The sequence below is a fragment of the Fusarium solani genome, assembly GCF_023522795.1.
Source record: "Fusarium solani strain SB1 chromosome Unknown bctg00000015, whole genome shotgun sequence".
Classification (NCBI taxonomy): Eukaryota; Fungi; Ascomycota; class Sordariomycetes; order Hypocreales; family Nectriaceae; genus Fusarium; species Fusarium solani.
In genome coordinates, this window is record NW_027072143.1 from 1,077,503 (window position 1) to 1,090,339 (window position 12,837).

General features: G+C 52.5%; 3 protein-coding genes across 3 annotated transcripts; all 3 read right to left on the reverse strand.

Annotated features, from left to right (window-relative positions):
- Positions 1-431: 431 nt before the first annotated feature.
- MRS44_018264 (uncharacterized protein) lies at positions 432-3,030 on the reverse strand (the record flags this gene model as incomplete). Its single annotated transcript, XM_065616459.1, has 3 exons — positions 432-2,589; positions 2,669-2,928; positions 3,001-3,030. The coding sequence occupies 3 exons, from the start codon at positions 3,028-3,030 to the stop codon at positions 432-434; spliced, it is 2,448 nt and encodes an 815-aa protein (XP_065472531.1).
- A 1,629-nt stretch (positions 3,031-4,659) lies between these two features.
- Positions 4,660-5,055, reverse strand: MRS44_018265 (uncharacterized protein; the record flags this gene model as incomplete). The annotated part of the gene is made up of 2 exons (XM_065616460.1): positions 4,660-4,925; positions 4,968-5,055. The coding sequence occupies 2 exons, from the start codon at positions 5,053-5,055 to the stop codon at positions 4,660-4,662; spliced, it is 354 nt and encodes a 117-aa protein (XP_065472532.1).
- A 642-nt stretch (positions 5,056-5,697) lies between these two features.
- Positions 5,698-6,148, reverse strand: MRS44_018266 (uncharacterized protein; the record flags this gene model as incomplete). The annotated part of the gene is made up of 2 exons (XM_065616461.1): positions 5,698-5,961; positions 6,020-6,148. The coding sequence occupies 2 exons, from the start codon at positions 6,146-6,148 to the stop codon at positions 5,698-5,700; spliced, it is 393 nt and encodes a 130-aa protein (XP_065472533.1).
- Between the last annotated feature and the right edge of the window lie 6,689 nt (positions 6,149-12,837).

A 12,837-nucleotide genomic window follows, 5' to 3' on the forward strand; every position in this document is an offset into this window, starting at 1 on the left:
AAGCAATCAACCCCATAAAACAACTAGCCTCAAAGCTTCATTCAAACTTCACTACTGTCTTGAGGCGTTAGGCGCATGACTACCTACGCTGCGCTTGGATGGTCAATAACTGCGGAATCGGCCCCAATCGCCGTCAGCCAATCAATGTGCGTGCTGCAGCGGGGGAGAATTTTCGTTCCCGTCGGAACGTTGTCGATTGGACAGGCCCGGCAGTCCCGCTAAATCAGCGGTATTTTCACCACCACAGACGCAGACGCAAACTCGAGACGTCCAGACTTTTTGAGCATTTCCACCTTTCCACCCCATAATGCACGTTCAGGAGTCCAGCTCGCAGCTACGCTTGGCGGGGCTGCGCATTATTGGCACTCCTCACATGCACAGGTACTGACGATGCCACCTCGTTCACCTCACCCTCCCCTCCTCCCCCATTACTATCCAGGCTTGTAGCCCCAGAGACGCTTGCGTTCTGCAGCCCACCAACGAGCCACCGCCTCCGCCTCGACGGCCCATCGTGATGCATTCACGCCATGCCTTGATCCTGCTTCGGATGCCAGCTCGCCCATGGACCACTTCTCAAGAGGCTCGAGCTCGAGCGGGTCGCTCTTCAAGTCGGTGAGTCGGTATCGGGAACCCTGGTCCAGAGGCATCACAAGCCTCCAGGGGGCATCTGCGGACGTTACGGAGAGCATGCTAGCCCCGCTGTTGATGATGCCAAAGTTCCAAGCGCGCCGGCCGTTGTGAGTATCCCTGTACGGTCGGATGAATGATTGACCCTCATAATCCTGGATGAGGTCGGATGCCACGACCGCATCTTTGCCGTTGAGCGAGCCGGTACTGACCAGGAGGTCAAGAATCGTCGGGAGGATGGACAGAGAGGTGGCGAGGGCATTGTACTGCACCCGGGGGATACGAGGGTGTCTGAAGGTGATGGGCACGCGAAAATTGCTGATGTGGCCGTTCTGGTAGGTCCCCGTCTTGGAGGCGACGTCTTCCTTGAACGCCTGGCCGTGGTCCCCGACGAAGACGAACAGCGTCTCGTCGGCGATGCCGTAATCATCAAAGGTCTGCAGCAGCTCGCCTAGCCACTTGTCGGTGAATCGCATGGCGTTGAGATAGCTGTTGAAATCGCCGTGCCATGCCATCGGCCCGTGCGTGTTGACGTACTCCGTAGATTGGAAGGCCCTCGGCACTCCCCAGGGGTGATGGGTGGTGCTGGTGAAGTGGGAGAGGAACATCCGCCTGCGTTGTGCCAGTACTTTCTCGATGTAATCGCGAATGTGAGGTCTCAGTGTCGTCTCGGGGTATCCAAAGTAGTTGATCTTCTCCAAGATGGTGCTTTCTTTGGCGTCCTGCTCGAGCCGCTTCCTGGTGACAATGTGGTCGAAGCCAATCTTGCCATCGAATTTGTCCTGCCGGTCGTACCTGTCAGTCACGGATTGGAAGAATGCAGACAGCCACTGCTGCTCCAAGAAGTCGTCCGTCGACTCGTTCTCCTTGAGTTGGTTGAAGAGGTGCAGGATCTGGGGTATGCAAGGCTGGTAGCTCTGTGCCTCCGACTCTTCAAAGTTGTCGACCGGCAGGGGCCAGACCCCGCAGAGGATGGCGGTCATGCTCTTGAGGGAGAGGGAGGCCGTCGTCAGGCCGCCGACCACGTTGATACCGCCGAATCCATGCTGCGTTGTGTCGTTCCACTCCGGGGTAGGCACCTGACCGAAATTTGTACCGTCCCTTCTCTTCCAGCGTCCAGACTTGCCCGTGATCTTTTCGGCGATCGGGCATATATGGGAAAGCCTTTCATTGACTTCATCATCGTCGTCTCTGCGCCCATGAGATCTCGCGATCATCCGATGAACATCGGAGCCCTGCTGCAGAGGAAAGAGCTCCTCGCGATAGCTCTCCAGCATGATGAGCACGACGTGCCTAATCCTGACGGATCCGCTAGTAAACGCAGGCTTCAACGCGCTCAGGATTTCGCTGTCATGGTTCGTGATCTTGAGCGGATCACCGACAGGGTTATAGAATCTGCCATCATATTGTTCGCCGCGGCAGCTGCGGCCGTCACCGCCGCTAGCCTCTTTGGCATTTTCTTGCGTCGAGTTCTTCGAAGGCCACTTGGAAAAGCCGGAGGGCGATACTTCTGGCAGCCATGGAGGGCGGCGCTGTCGATACTGCCACACACCACCGCTGTTGCTTCCTGGCGCCCACCCTCTGAAACGTTCTCGGGGGCTTTCCCACCTCGACTCTTCTACAAGGTCCGGGAAAGGCCACGGGTTTCCGTCGCGTGTAGCCTGTGTATCGCCGCAGCCATCCGCCGCCGACCTGAGGCTGTCTAGTATCACCACGGGGAGCGTCTCTGCCATCATAGAGTACGGCGATGATGGACGATAGATGGCCGTCAGCGTTGAATATGCTAGGACGGACCAAACCCAGCAGCTTCCTCTGCGAGAAGCACCCCTCGGACCGCCTCTACATTCAAAAGTCGGACGTCTTGGTGCTGCATGGAAACTGTCGTCGCGGCTGGATTCGCAGTCTGGATCGTCTGATTGAGGTAACCTTCTGACGTAGCGAGAATAAGAGTGGATCTCTATGCTATTGAGGAGTTGTAAGACTCAACAAACGTCAGCTCCGGCTCGGCAACGTGTGATATGCTAGGCAGGAAAGCGGTTACCACCTACTGTTCAAAATGGGCATGCCAGTCATGGCCAACAGTGCGCCAGTGGCTCTGTACGCGCTTTCCCCGACAAACCAGGACACGGTGACAACAAGAAGGCCGGCTGCGAGGGCAGCATCCACCTCGTTGAGCAAAATCCTGAGGCCATCTTTGTCGCGGGCATATCTTTGGGCGTCCGTCCACTTGAACTCGCTGCCGGTCTTGTAGAAGAAGCCCAGTTGTGACGACGCAGCACCTAAGAGAACAAGGCTGGTTGCCTATCAACAGATAGTAGTCAAAGCAGGGTTGTGAACGACGTACGAAAATAGACATGCCGTCAAGCGGCCCACCTTCGCAATAGCCGTCTTGCTGCGTCGCATTATGAGACGCGACAATCCAATGATCGCGACATCGGGTAGTAGTAGCGAGGGTAAGAAGCGGCCAAAGTCAACCATCGGCACGGTCCGAGCATGGACGGATAAATGAATCAACTTGGTCAAAACCAAGGATGTAACGATGACGGAGAAGCAAAATGGCACGAGTCTCGCGCGCATCCTGAGAAAGTTGCCTTGCTCTGAGGTGCATGAAACATAGCAAAGGACGATCCAGTCAGTCAATGGAACACACCAGGCACACTGAGAGTGCCGTCGAGAGGGAGAAGATAGGGAATAATGGTTTGGACGGTAAGAAAACCAGAGCTTTTATGCCGGGGCCACAAAGACGAATAAATGGGCATATTGCAGACGGCCAAAACCCGACATTGTTGAAGCGCAACGCGACTTGGCATGAACGGGGCCTAGTGGGTAGGTTCTGGGCACAATACATCATTCCAGCCAATCACCTAGTTACCCTACTATACCTTGTGCTTTCAGGGTTTATTCAAGGATTACACAGGCCTTGGGGAGGCTCCATAAGGAAGAGCTTTAATTCTACCTACGTACAGCAGCGGAAGGGCCATGGACTTGTCAACACACACCCTATCCCTTGCATGCGGCAAGTTCTGGCTTTAAGACTCCCGTGACAGTTCAAGCCGTCGCCCTGCCACGTATGCGACCCCCCACCCTGCTAAGCAGCCACCTGTTCCGGTAACCGGGAGGCCAGTGTCGCCAGTGCCCTTATTAACATCAAAATAGGACGGGCGAGGAAAGTGCCGTTCATGTCTGTCATGTCTTGTTCCGGCCGTTGGCGACGCCCTGTTTGGGCCGTTAACTACATTCCTACTAACGGGCCCTTTTTATGCGTAACAACTGATGGGAGCCTAGTGGTTGTTACCTAGATACGCGCAAATCCAATGGGTCGAGCATAGCAAATTGTGGGGCAGGATGCGGCGATGCTCCTGATTGAGGACAAGGGTTTATTGTACGTTAGAACACCGCCAAAGGTAGATCAGGGTCTCGCGCGGTTTTCCTAGGACATATCTCCCATATACCACTAGGAAAGAGATCAGTCATGCTCAAACTCTCTCTGAAAGGATGTGTGAATCTCGTGGCATACCGACTTGGCGCTGTGTAGAAGAGCTGCATTGGCAATCTCACGAACACCCGCCCCTCCCTTCCATTCAGCCTCGGCGTCTTCATTACCTTCCATTCGGGCGAGATGCTGTTTTTACAATTTATTCAATGCTATAACGATAAACTCACCCTGGGACTCGGCGCAGCTCAGCCCATTGCAGAGCGCTGTGGGCGTCTGCAGTCTGTAGATGAAGAGCATGTTGGGAAAACCAGCGACAGCCATACCAAGGCACGTTTTGGCGCCGCTCTTCCCTTTATCTGCGAGTTTCCGGCCCGATATGCCGCTGATGTCTATTTGCATCGGACCTCCGGGGATGGTACATATTGAACCCCTTTGCGCAGACGACAGGATCAAACTCCCACTCTTTCTCGGTCCGGCTCCTCCGCCGGCTAGCAAGAAGGGTGAAAACAGCTGCCACGGAACTTGTTGATCCCTTTCCAGTCAAGAATTTGTCTCTCGGCCGCAAAGCCAGTATTCAAGAGGAAATACGGCACAACCTATCTCTTCTTGTACTTGCTCTCGATAGTCCATCTCCTACTTTGCTCATCCCAAACAACCTTAGAGATGTACGTGTTGAAATCAGTGTGTTTCCGGATGCACCACTCGTCCGCGACATATGAGAAGTAGGTAGCCTCGAATCTCTGCGGTGCCGGGAAACCGCTGCCTCCAGTTCCATCCACACCAAAGCTCTGGACCAGAAGACTCATGGTGTGGCACGGCGCTGTCGACACGGGCTCCCGGGTATCGGTTCCAGTACCACACGCTATCGTAGTCGGAGGCTATATCGACGAGTCTAACCTTATACCCCTCGTCCCGAAGGCGCTGGAGCTGGTGACGGCCCCAAACTCGGCACCCCTGACGAAGGCGTCGAGGCTGGATTCTTTGCCGCACATGTTGGTTCTGTGATAAGAAGGACTTGATGTCAGGATGTGGTGATAATATATGTACCAATTATTCCTGTTGCAGACCGTGTTTGTAGACCAAATGTCGCCGTTTTGAACAATAGGGTAGCAGCAACAGCGACGTCGCAGGACGCAGCTGTCATAGGAGCAACAAACATGGCGCAAAAAGGCCAAAATGAAGTCGGTCTTTGAAATGAGGGTTATGACACGTTTGATTAAACACTTTATTGCCAGGCTTGAGGCTATTGGGAGCGGCCCGAAAAAACACGACGTCAAGGGTCTGAAGTGTGTAGATGGGAAAGGTGAGATAGCATAATGTACAAGACGAAAGCAATTTGAAAAATAAAACTTGAAAATTTAAAAGATTAATATACACACACACACACATATATATATAGTGTATGTGTGGTGAAATCGCGAAGAGGGCAACACCTAGGCGCTGGGTGTACTCGGCATCATTGATATGCTCGTGACAATGATTGCTGAGGTGGGGGAGTCTACTGAGTCTAGATCCTCTGTACTTCCATCCCGCACTTCATCCTCTGTTAAATTTAGGACTTGAACAGTAAGTTGTGAAACTAATCGGGAAGCTTCCACTTATTCCGACACGCCGCGACGCCGTTGCCGCGATTGTCAGGCGGACTGGCCACCGTAAACACTGGGCTGTCCGGACCCGTGCTTCCCGACTCGCTCCTTGTGATCGTGTTGATCGGGAGCCTGAGAGGTGTGCAGCTCTTGATGAGCATGCACTTCTGGGCTTTTAGATAGTAGATTTCGCTCTACGGTCTGTTTCTGTACTTTGTAGGCCTTTGTCTTTACAACTTGTTTTCCTTTCTTGGCGGGGCGTCGAGCTAACGTGCTAGGAATCACGAGCTGTCTTCTAAGAATGTTTCGAATCTGTATCGCCGCCATTAGCTGTGTATCAGAGCCTCTCTATACGTCGACTTGCACGTACAATTTCGCTTGCTTCTGACGGCAGCTCGCCGTCAGGGGCACGGACGAAGCCATCCCAGAACCCGTCGGTATTATAAAAGGCAGCATAGGCATAGTGTTGTAGTTTCTGCGAGAGTTGAAGTTTTTCCATCGCCTTTCTCTTGCGCACCGTTCGGCTAGCCGTAATATGGTGTTTCCAGGTCGTGTAGAATGTAGTTGATTAAGGGAGAGAAGAAGAGGGGGGGTTGCGCTGCCTACAGTCATTTGTACGGTCCTTGCGGTCTTATCCACAACTATAAGGCCGAGTTCTGAAGCGAGGGGGTGATTTCTAATTACCGACATAGGCCACCAGGAGCAAGCCTCTTCCAGATTTCGAATGATACTTTTCTTTGAGAACAGGGCTCCGTGGATGGCTATGCGTGTTGTTATCAAAAACAGTTCTTTTTGTTGGATCAGGTTCCTCTTAGTGGGACCGCCACCCTCTTCCCCGCTTCTCCACCAGGAGAGCGTGCCTGCTGCAACGGACGGCTGCGGTCCATTCCGGACAGTCCGCGCTTGACTGCACTCTTCCACGTCGCCGGCCTGTGTTTAGCCTGGCAAATTTAGGAACACCGCCGCCGCTGTCAAAAGGGCTTGCCGATTATCATTTCGATCGCCCGTCTTGTTGGCCCGGTTATCGTCTAAGGCAAGATTACAATGGGGCAGTACCAAGGCAAGACAAAGCAGAAGAGGCATTGAAGCTCATCCCCGATGGTCCGCCGACGTTTAGTTCGTTACGATGATAGTTGAATGTGCTGCAGGTTATTCATCTACCCTCGTCTTGATTGGTGTCTTCGACAAGATGGTCCACTCAGAGTGGACCGGTCCATTATTTTAGGTTTTTAGGAGGGATCGTTTTTTTTTTTTTTTTTTTTTTTTTCATCCTTCCTCTAGATATAGGGTAGGCGATGGTATTCGGACAGTATGATACGCTTTCGACACTGGCAACGGGTAAGAGTGAAGTTACCGTCTGGTACGATCAGGGCCAAGCAACCCAGAAGAACAAAAACGCTAAGCAGAACATTACACAGGTCCACGGACTAATTGGGCGAGTTGTGGCTTTGGGCTTGGACAGCCAGGCGGGGTGGATTGAAATGAGGACGGGACAGTTCGCCACAGCCCCATATGAGCCAACGGGTACCTGACTCTGCTGCATGAGCAATCTCCGGGTTGGCCGCCGGGTTGGCCGAGAAGGCTGGCAGACGGCCTGAATCCGTCTGGTTGACTCTCGCTGACCCTCGCTGGCTCTTGGGCTCTCTCAGCTTTCTTTCCCTTGTCACTCGGCGCTTTCCCTCTTCCTTCTTAGAGGCATACCCCACTTTTGCTGTCGCGATGAGTACGTAGTAAATCCCCGATGCTCTAGGGCCGAACACGGACATGGCGGCTTGCGTCATGCATCACTTGCATCACTCGCATCACTCGCATGTTGCGGATGGCCACGTGATGAGACAGGGGGGAGCTAAAATCGACGTTGGAGAACAGACGTAGGCTAGGTAGGTGCAGGTGCGGTCTCAGCGGGCTTGTCCCTCAATCACGCGACTGGTATCCGGGTTGTGCTTCGGTTTTTGGCAGCGAAAAAAATTAAGGATGAGTGACAGGCACGATGGTAAATACCGGTAGTGCTGGCAGATACCGGTACTGTGTCGATGTCGATGGTGAGTGTCGACGGTGAAGAAGGACGGCTTTGGCGGCCCAAAGGGAATAAAGATTGATCGAGACGGGATCCCTACCCTGTAGCGATGAACATGCATGCGTGTCTCTCCCAACTATTGGCTCTCTCTGGTAGGGTGGAGCGTTGAAGACAGCGATGGCCGCCGCTGTGAATGGGAGGGCCGTTTAAGGCTTCTTTGGCGGAAGCGGGGAGTCGGTGGATGAAGCGGGGACTCGGTGGATGAAGCGGGGCAGGAAGACCGGGCAGGAGGGCCGGGGGTGGCATGGGATGGCAGGGGGTGGTGGCACGGCCTATTCTGGCTCTTCTTGATGGAGAGTGCAAAGACCTGCGGGCCGGGCAGCCAAACGGCCTTTGATGGCCGTTTGACAGCGATGAGCTGCACAGGGCAGGCCCAAGCAGAACGGCCTAACAAGGCCTCTGGGAGACTCTGCGTGTAAAGGGACGATTTCGGACGGTTTCCAAGCTGCTTAGCTAAGATGGGTGATGTCTTCCAGTGCAACGTCGACGTGCATTTAAATTTCCGCCCATCGTCCTCTCCTCACTCCTGCTTTTTCTTCTTCTTCTCCTTCAACACACCCTCACCGGGCCACGGGCTTGGCGAGGGGTGTTGGAAGACGGGGTTTACGCAACAAAGCTCGAATGACCCAAAACTGAGGCGCGTCCCACGTCACTGGCTCGTTCGAAGGGGCGTTGCACAAGTAAACAAAGTCGAGATCTAGATTTTCGGCGGAGGGACAGGACGGCAGCAGTCGATGGAAGTCGGCACTGACCATGATTGACAAAGCCGAAGCTAGATGGACGAGGCGGGGGGTCGGCCGTAAGGCCGTCTCAGCACGCGATGTCCTATAGTGGATATCCACTCTGACTCATCCGTGGGGAAGACTTTGGCAGCAAAGCTTCAGCCTTGGAGGTCTATCGACAAATCCTGGTGGAGACCTTCCTAGCCGAGCTTCATGGTTCAGCTGAGCTTTATTGCTCAGCTGGATGCCATTGCAACAAGGCATTGTTGCATTGGCCATTCTAACAGGTCCTGGTGAAGACTTTCTCAGCAAAGCTTCATGGTTCAGTTGAGTCTTCTCATCTGGATGCCCTTGCAACAATGCATTGGCCATTTTATTGTTCAGTTGAGCTTGCTCATCTGGATGCCACTGCAACTATGCTTTGGCCATTCTGACAGGTCCTGGTGAAGACTCTTCCAAGGAAGCTCCATGGTTCAGCTGAGCTATTGCTCAGCTGGACGCCATTGCAACAACAAGGCACTGATGCACTGGCCATTCTAACAGGTCCTGGTGAAGACTTTCTCAGCAAAGCTTCATGGTTCAGTTGAGCCTTCTCATCTGGATGCCCTTGCAACAACGCATTGGCCACTTTTTATTTGTTCAGTTGAGCTTCATCTGGATGCCCTTGCGAACTATGCTTTGGCCATTCTGACAGGTCCTGGTGAAGACTCTTGCAAGGAAGCTCCATGGTTCAGCTGAGCTCTTGCTCATCTGGACGCCATTGCAACAACAATGCACTGATGCACTTGGCCATTCTAACAGGTCCTGGTGAAGACTTTCTCAGCAAAGCTTCATGGTTCAGTTGAGCCTTCTCATCTGGATGCCCTTGCGACAACGCATTGGCCACTTTTTATTTGTTCAGTTGAGCTTCATTGGCCACTTGCGATGTATTTGTGGCCAGTTGACTGTTCAGTTGAGCATCATCTGGATGCCCTTGCGACAACGCATTGGCCATTTTACTGTTCAGTTGAGCTTCATCTGGATGCCCTTGCGACAACGCATTGGCCATTTTACTGTTCAGTTGAGCCTCATCTGGATGCCCTTGCGACAACGCATTGGCCATTTTACTGTTCAGTTGAGCCTCATCTGGATGCCCTTGCGACAACGCATTGGCCACTTTTTATTTGTTCAGTTGAGCTTCATCTGGATGCCCTTGCGACAACGCATTGCCCTTTTGCATTGTTCAGCATGAGCCTCATTCTGGATGCCCTTGCATTGTTGAGCCTGGCCTGGATGCCCTGTGCAGTTGAGCCTCATCTGGCCATGCCCTTGCATTACTGCATTGGCCAGTTGAGCTTGTTCAGTTGAGCTTGCTTACCTGGATGCCCACTTTGACCTGTCGAATAGTCTATTTATTCCCCAGGTCGAAGTTAGAGCGGGTACTTACAACCATCGGATGTGTTGAATAGTCGACTGCCGATACCCAACCAGATGCCCACGTTGACTGGATGTGTTGAAGAGTCGACTGCCAGTGCCAGTGTGGGTGTCAATCGGACGTGTTGAATAGTCGACTGCCGATACCCAACCAGATGCCCACGTTGACTGGATGTGTTGAAGAGTCGACTGCCAGTGCTAACGTGGGCTGTCTATGATCACGGACTCTGTTCAAAGTTGACACTAGAGTGGACGTGCCTCTTTCTCTTTTTCTCTTCTTTGCTTTTCGTCTTTTTCCGTCTTCTTTTGTTTCTTTCCGTTTTGTTTTGTTTTCTTTGTTTTGTTTTATATTTTATTTTCTTGTTTTCTTTGTTTTCTTTGTTTTCTTTTTTATGTCCTTTTTGGTTTTCTTTTCCGTCTTCTTTTCTTCGTCTTTCTATCTTCTCTTCTTCTTACTTGCTTTCCTCCCATCCCTATATACACTCCGTAGTAATATTCTAGTCCCTATTCTCCGCCGTCCCTCTGTGATCTTCGTAGGCAGAACCCCGCCGTCCCTGACGGTTCCCACGTAGCACGGTCGCACCCGTCGTTTATAATCACCCCGTCACGTCCACACCGCACCGTCACGTCCACGCCATACCGTCACATCCAAATCGCTCCTCCCTATCCGTTGACCCACCACTCCTGCCCGATTTTGGCTCATGACGGGCAAGGCTTTCTTGGTTGAATTTAGCATACGATGTGGAGACGTAAAGCCCTTTGTGTCTCACATCTTACATACCAAATTCGGACCTCAAAGTAAATTAATGAACTCTATAGTCAGCGTAAGGTAGGCACTATCTGCCCACTTGCAATGTAAAGCCCGGATATCCTCTCTGTGAGACATCAGGAACACTCCGCAGATTAACTGTCAGCTCATGATTGCGTCGAGTCACCTCTTCTTTTCTTCCCAGTCGGCGAAAGATGGCCCTTGAGTCCCCGTTTTCAGTCACCTTATCCGTGCTCCTTCTTGCTATTGGCCAAAATGGAGACAGGAATGTGAACTAGGCTGGCGTATTGAGTGCTGCGGGTGTTTGGTGAAATCTGTCGCGAATAATACTTACCACGTGTGACACATGTTCCGCATTGGCGTCATTCTGTCGTGCGATATTAAAACACACTTTATGGACCTCGCTCAACTTGACTGTAGCATCATCACATCTCGTAACCACAGCTAGAATCCACCGTTAAACCAAACACCTCGACCCCGACCTGAACAGCTTACGATGAGGGCTTGAGCTCAGTTCAAGTCAGATAGCTACTCCGCCAATAAGCGCCCTTGGGCTTTTCAGCGCTGCTTGTGCGGTCGAATCCGGCCTGACCTTCAGCCCCGACCCCTCCAAACATGGCATTCAGAAACTGTCCAACTTGCTCCCTGTCCTTGATCTATTCTTCGAGCGCCATACCTCTGAACTGCAGCTGGTGTCTCCGACTCCCGAGCCCCTTGCTCTGAGAAGCGTCATCCAGGGAGTTAAAGGTCGATGAAGGCGGGGTGAATGGAGGATGGATGCTGAAGTTGCCCTGCAACAGCTTGGAAAACCACATGGCGGTGCGCCAGGCAACAGCACCATCCCAAAAATGACCCCCCAAGATAATCCCCTTGCTCTTTACGATCGATTCGGCCAATTCCTTGACGTCCTCCGCAACGCTTCTCAAGGAATATGCGCTTGGTAGGCCTGTTGTGCTGCTTTTGCCGAAGCCGAGCACGTCTGGCGCGATGACCTGGTATCACGAGGACTTGAAGAAGAGGATCTGACATCACTAACCGAAGGCTTGGTCCGGGGACCTATGGAACAGGAAGATTGTCGCAAGTGGTGGTTTATTGTCTGGACAGGCCCCACGTAATGGTACGTTTTACCACGAACAGGAGCCTTGACCTAAACGACTCTCAGGTCATTTGGCTCGAGCTCATCGACTCTCATGTCAGCTCTAGGTAGTCCATGAGCCATGGCGGCACAATCACGATAAAGCTCGCGCACACTTGAGCTATCAAGCCACGAACTCGAACCTCCCTCGACACTTGAAGTATTGTCAACAGTTCAGTAAATTGTCTTCCCTCGCCGCCCTATTCTACCCTACCACAAGCTCGCCGTGTGCCGTGCCCCAAGGCCATGACAGGTCACGTCCGCCACAGGACACAGCGCAGAGGCCGATAATAGGACGTAGGTCCTCTCCGGCCACAAGATGTCGGAAATAGAGATGCATGTTTGGAGAGCTACCTACCCAAAGCAACATTACGTGTTAGTTATAGGCCTTTATCCGAGAGATACCGCCGTGCAACGAAGGAGCTCGCCGATTTGTGGGTACAGCTGATGTAGGGAGCGATGGCTCCAATTCCCATCCACTAGTCGACATCTGGAGAGGCCTTACAAAATACTAAATGAGTAATTTAGAGAGTGTTCCGTGGTGACTAGCACGTAGACAGGTCGTCGTGACATTTGTTTCTTATTCCTTTTTTTATTTAGTCATTTTCTACTCTCCTCTTTTTTCCCATTCTTTCAACGGCGTTGGCCGTCTGAAGAAGACATGCGTTCTTGCCAGATCATCAGCATGTACTTGACTCGTACACTACGCAATGGTGCCTGACCACGAGCCCCCTAAAATCAAAAGCCAATCTACATTCTGTTTCAATTAATACCTGTTCGAGTGCTCAAGCGATGGGCTGGGAGAGTTTGGCCGGGGGAATAAGTTGGTTAACGGATCTTCACCGACTGCTGCCCGGTTAGGAAGTTGCAGCCGCTCGGATCCATCTGAGGGAGTATCTTTCTTATCCCACATCTATCGTCAAAGATCTATTGAGTGCTGCCTTTCAGGCCACTCGACCGCTGGGTGCTGTGTTCTATCTAGGCTTTGCTTCAACAATACTGTGTACAGCCGTTACCCTTGGTTGTTGGGTGAGTGGCTTGTGGGACCCCAAGGGTGTGGCCGTGAATGACC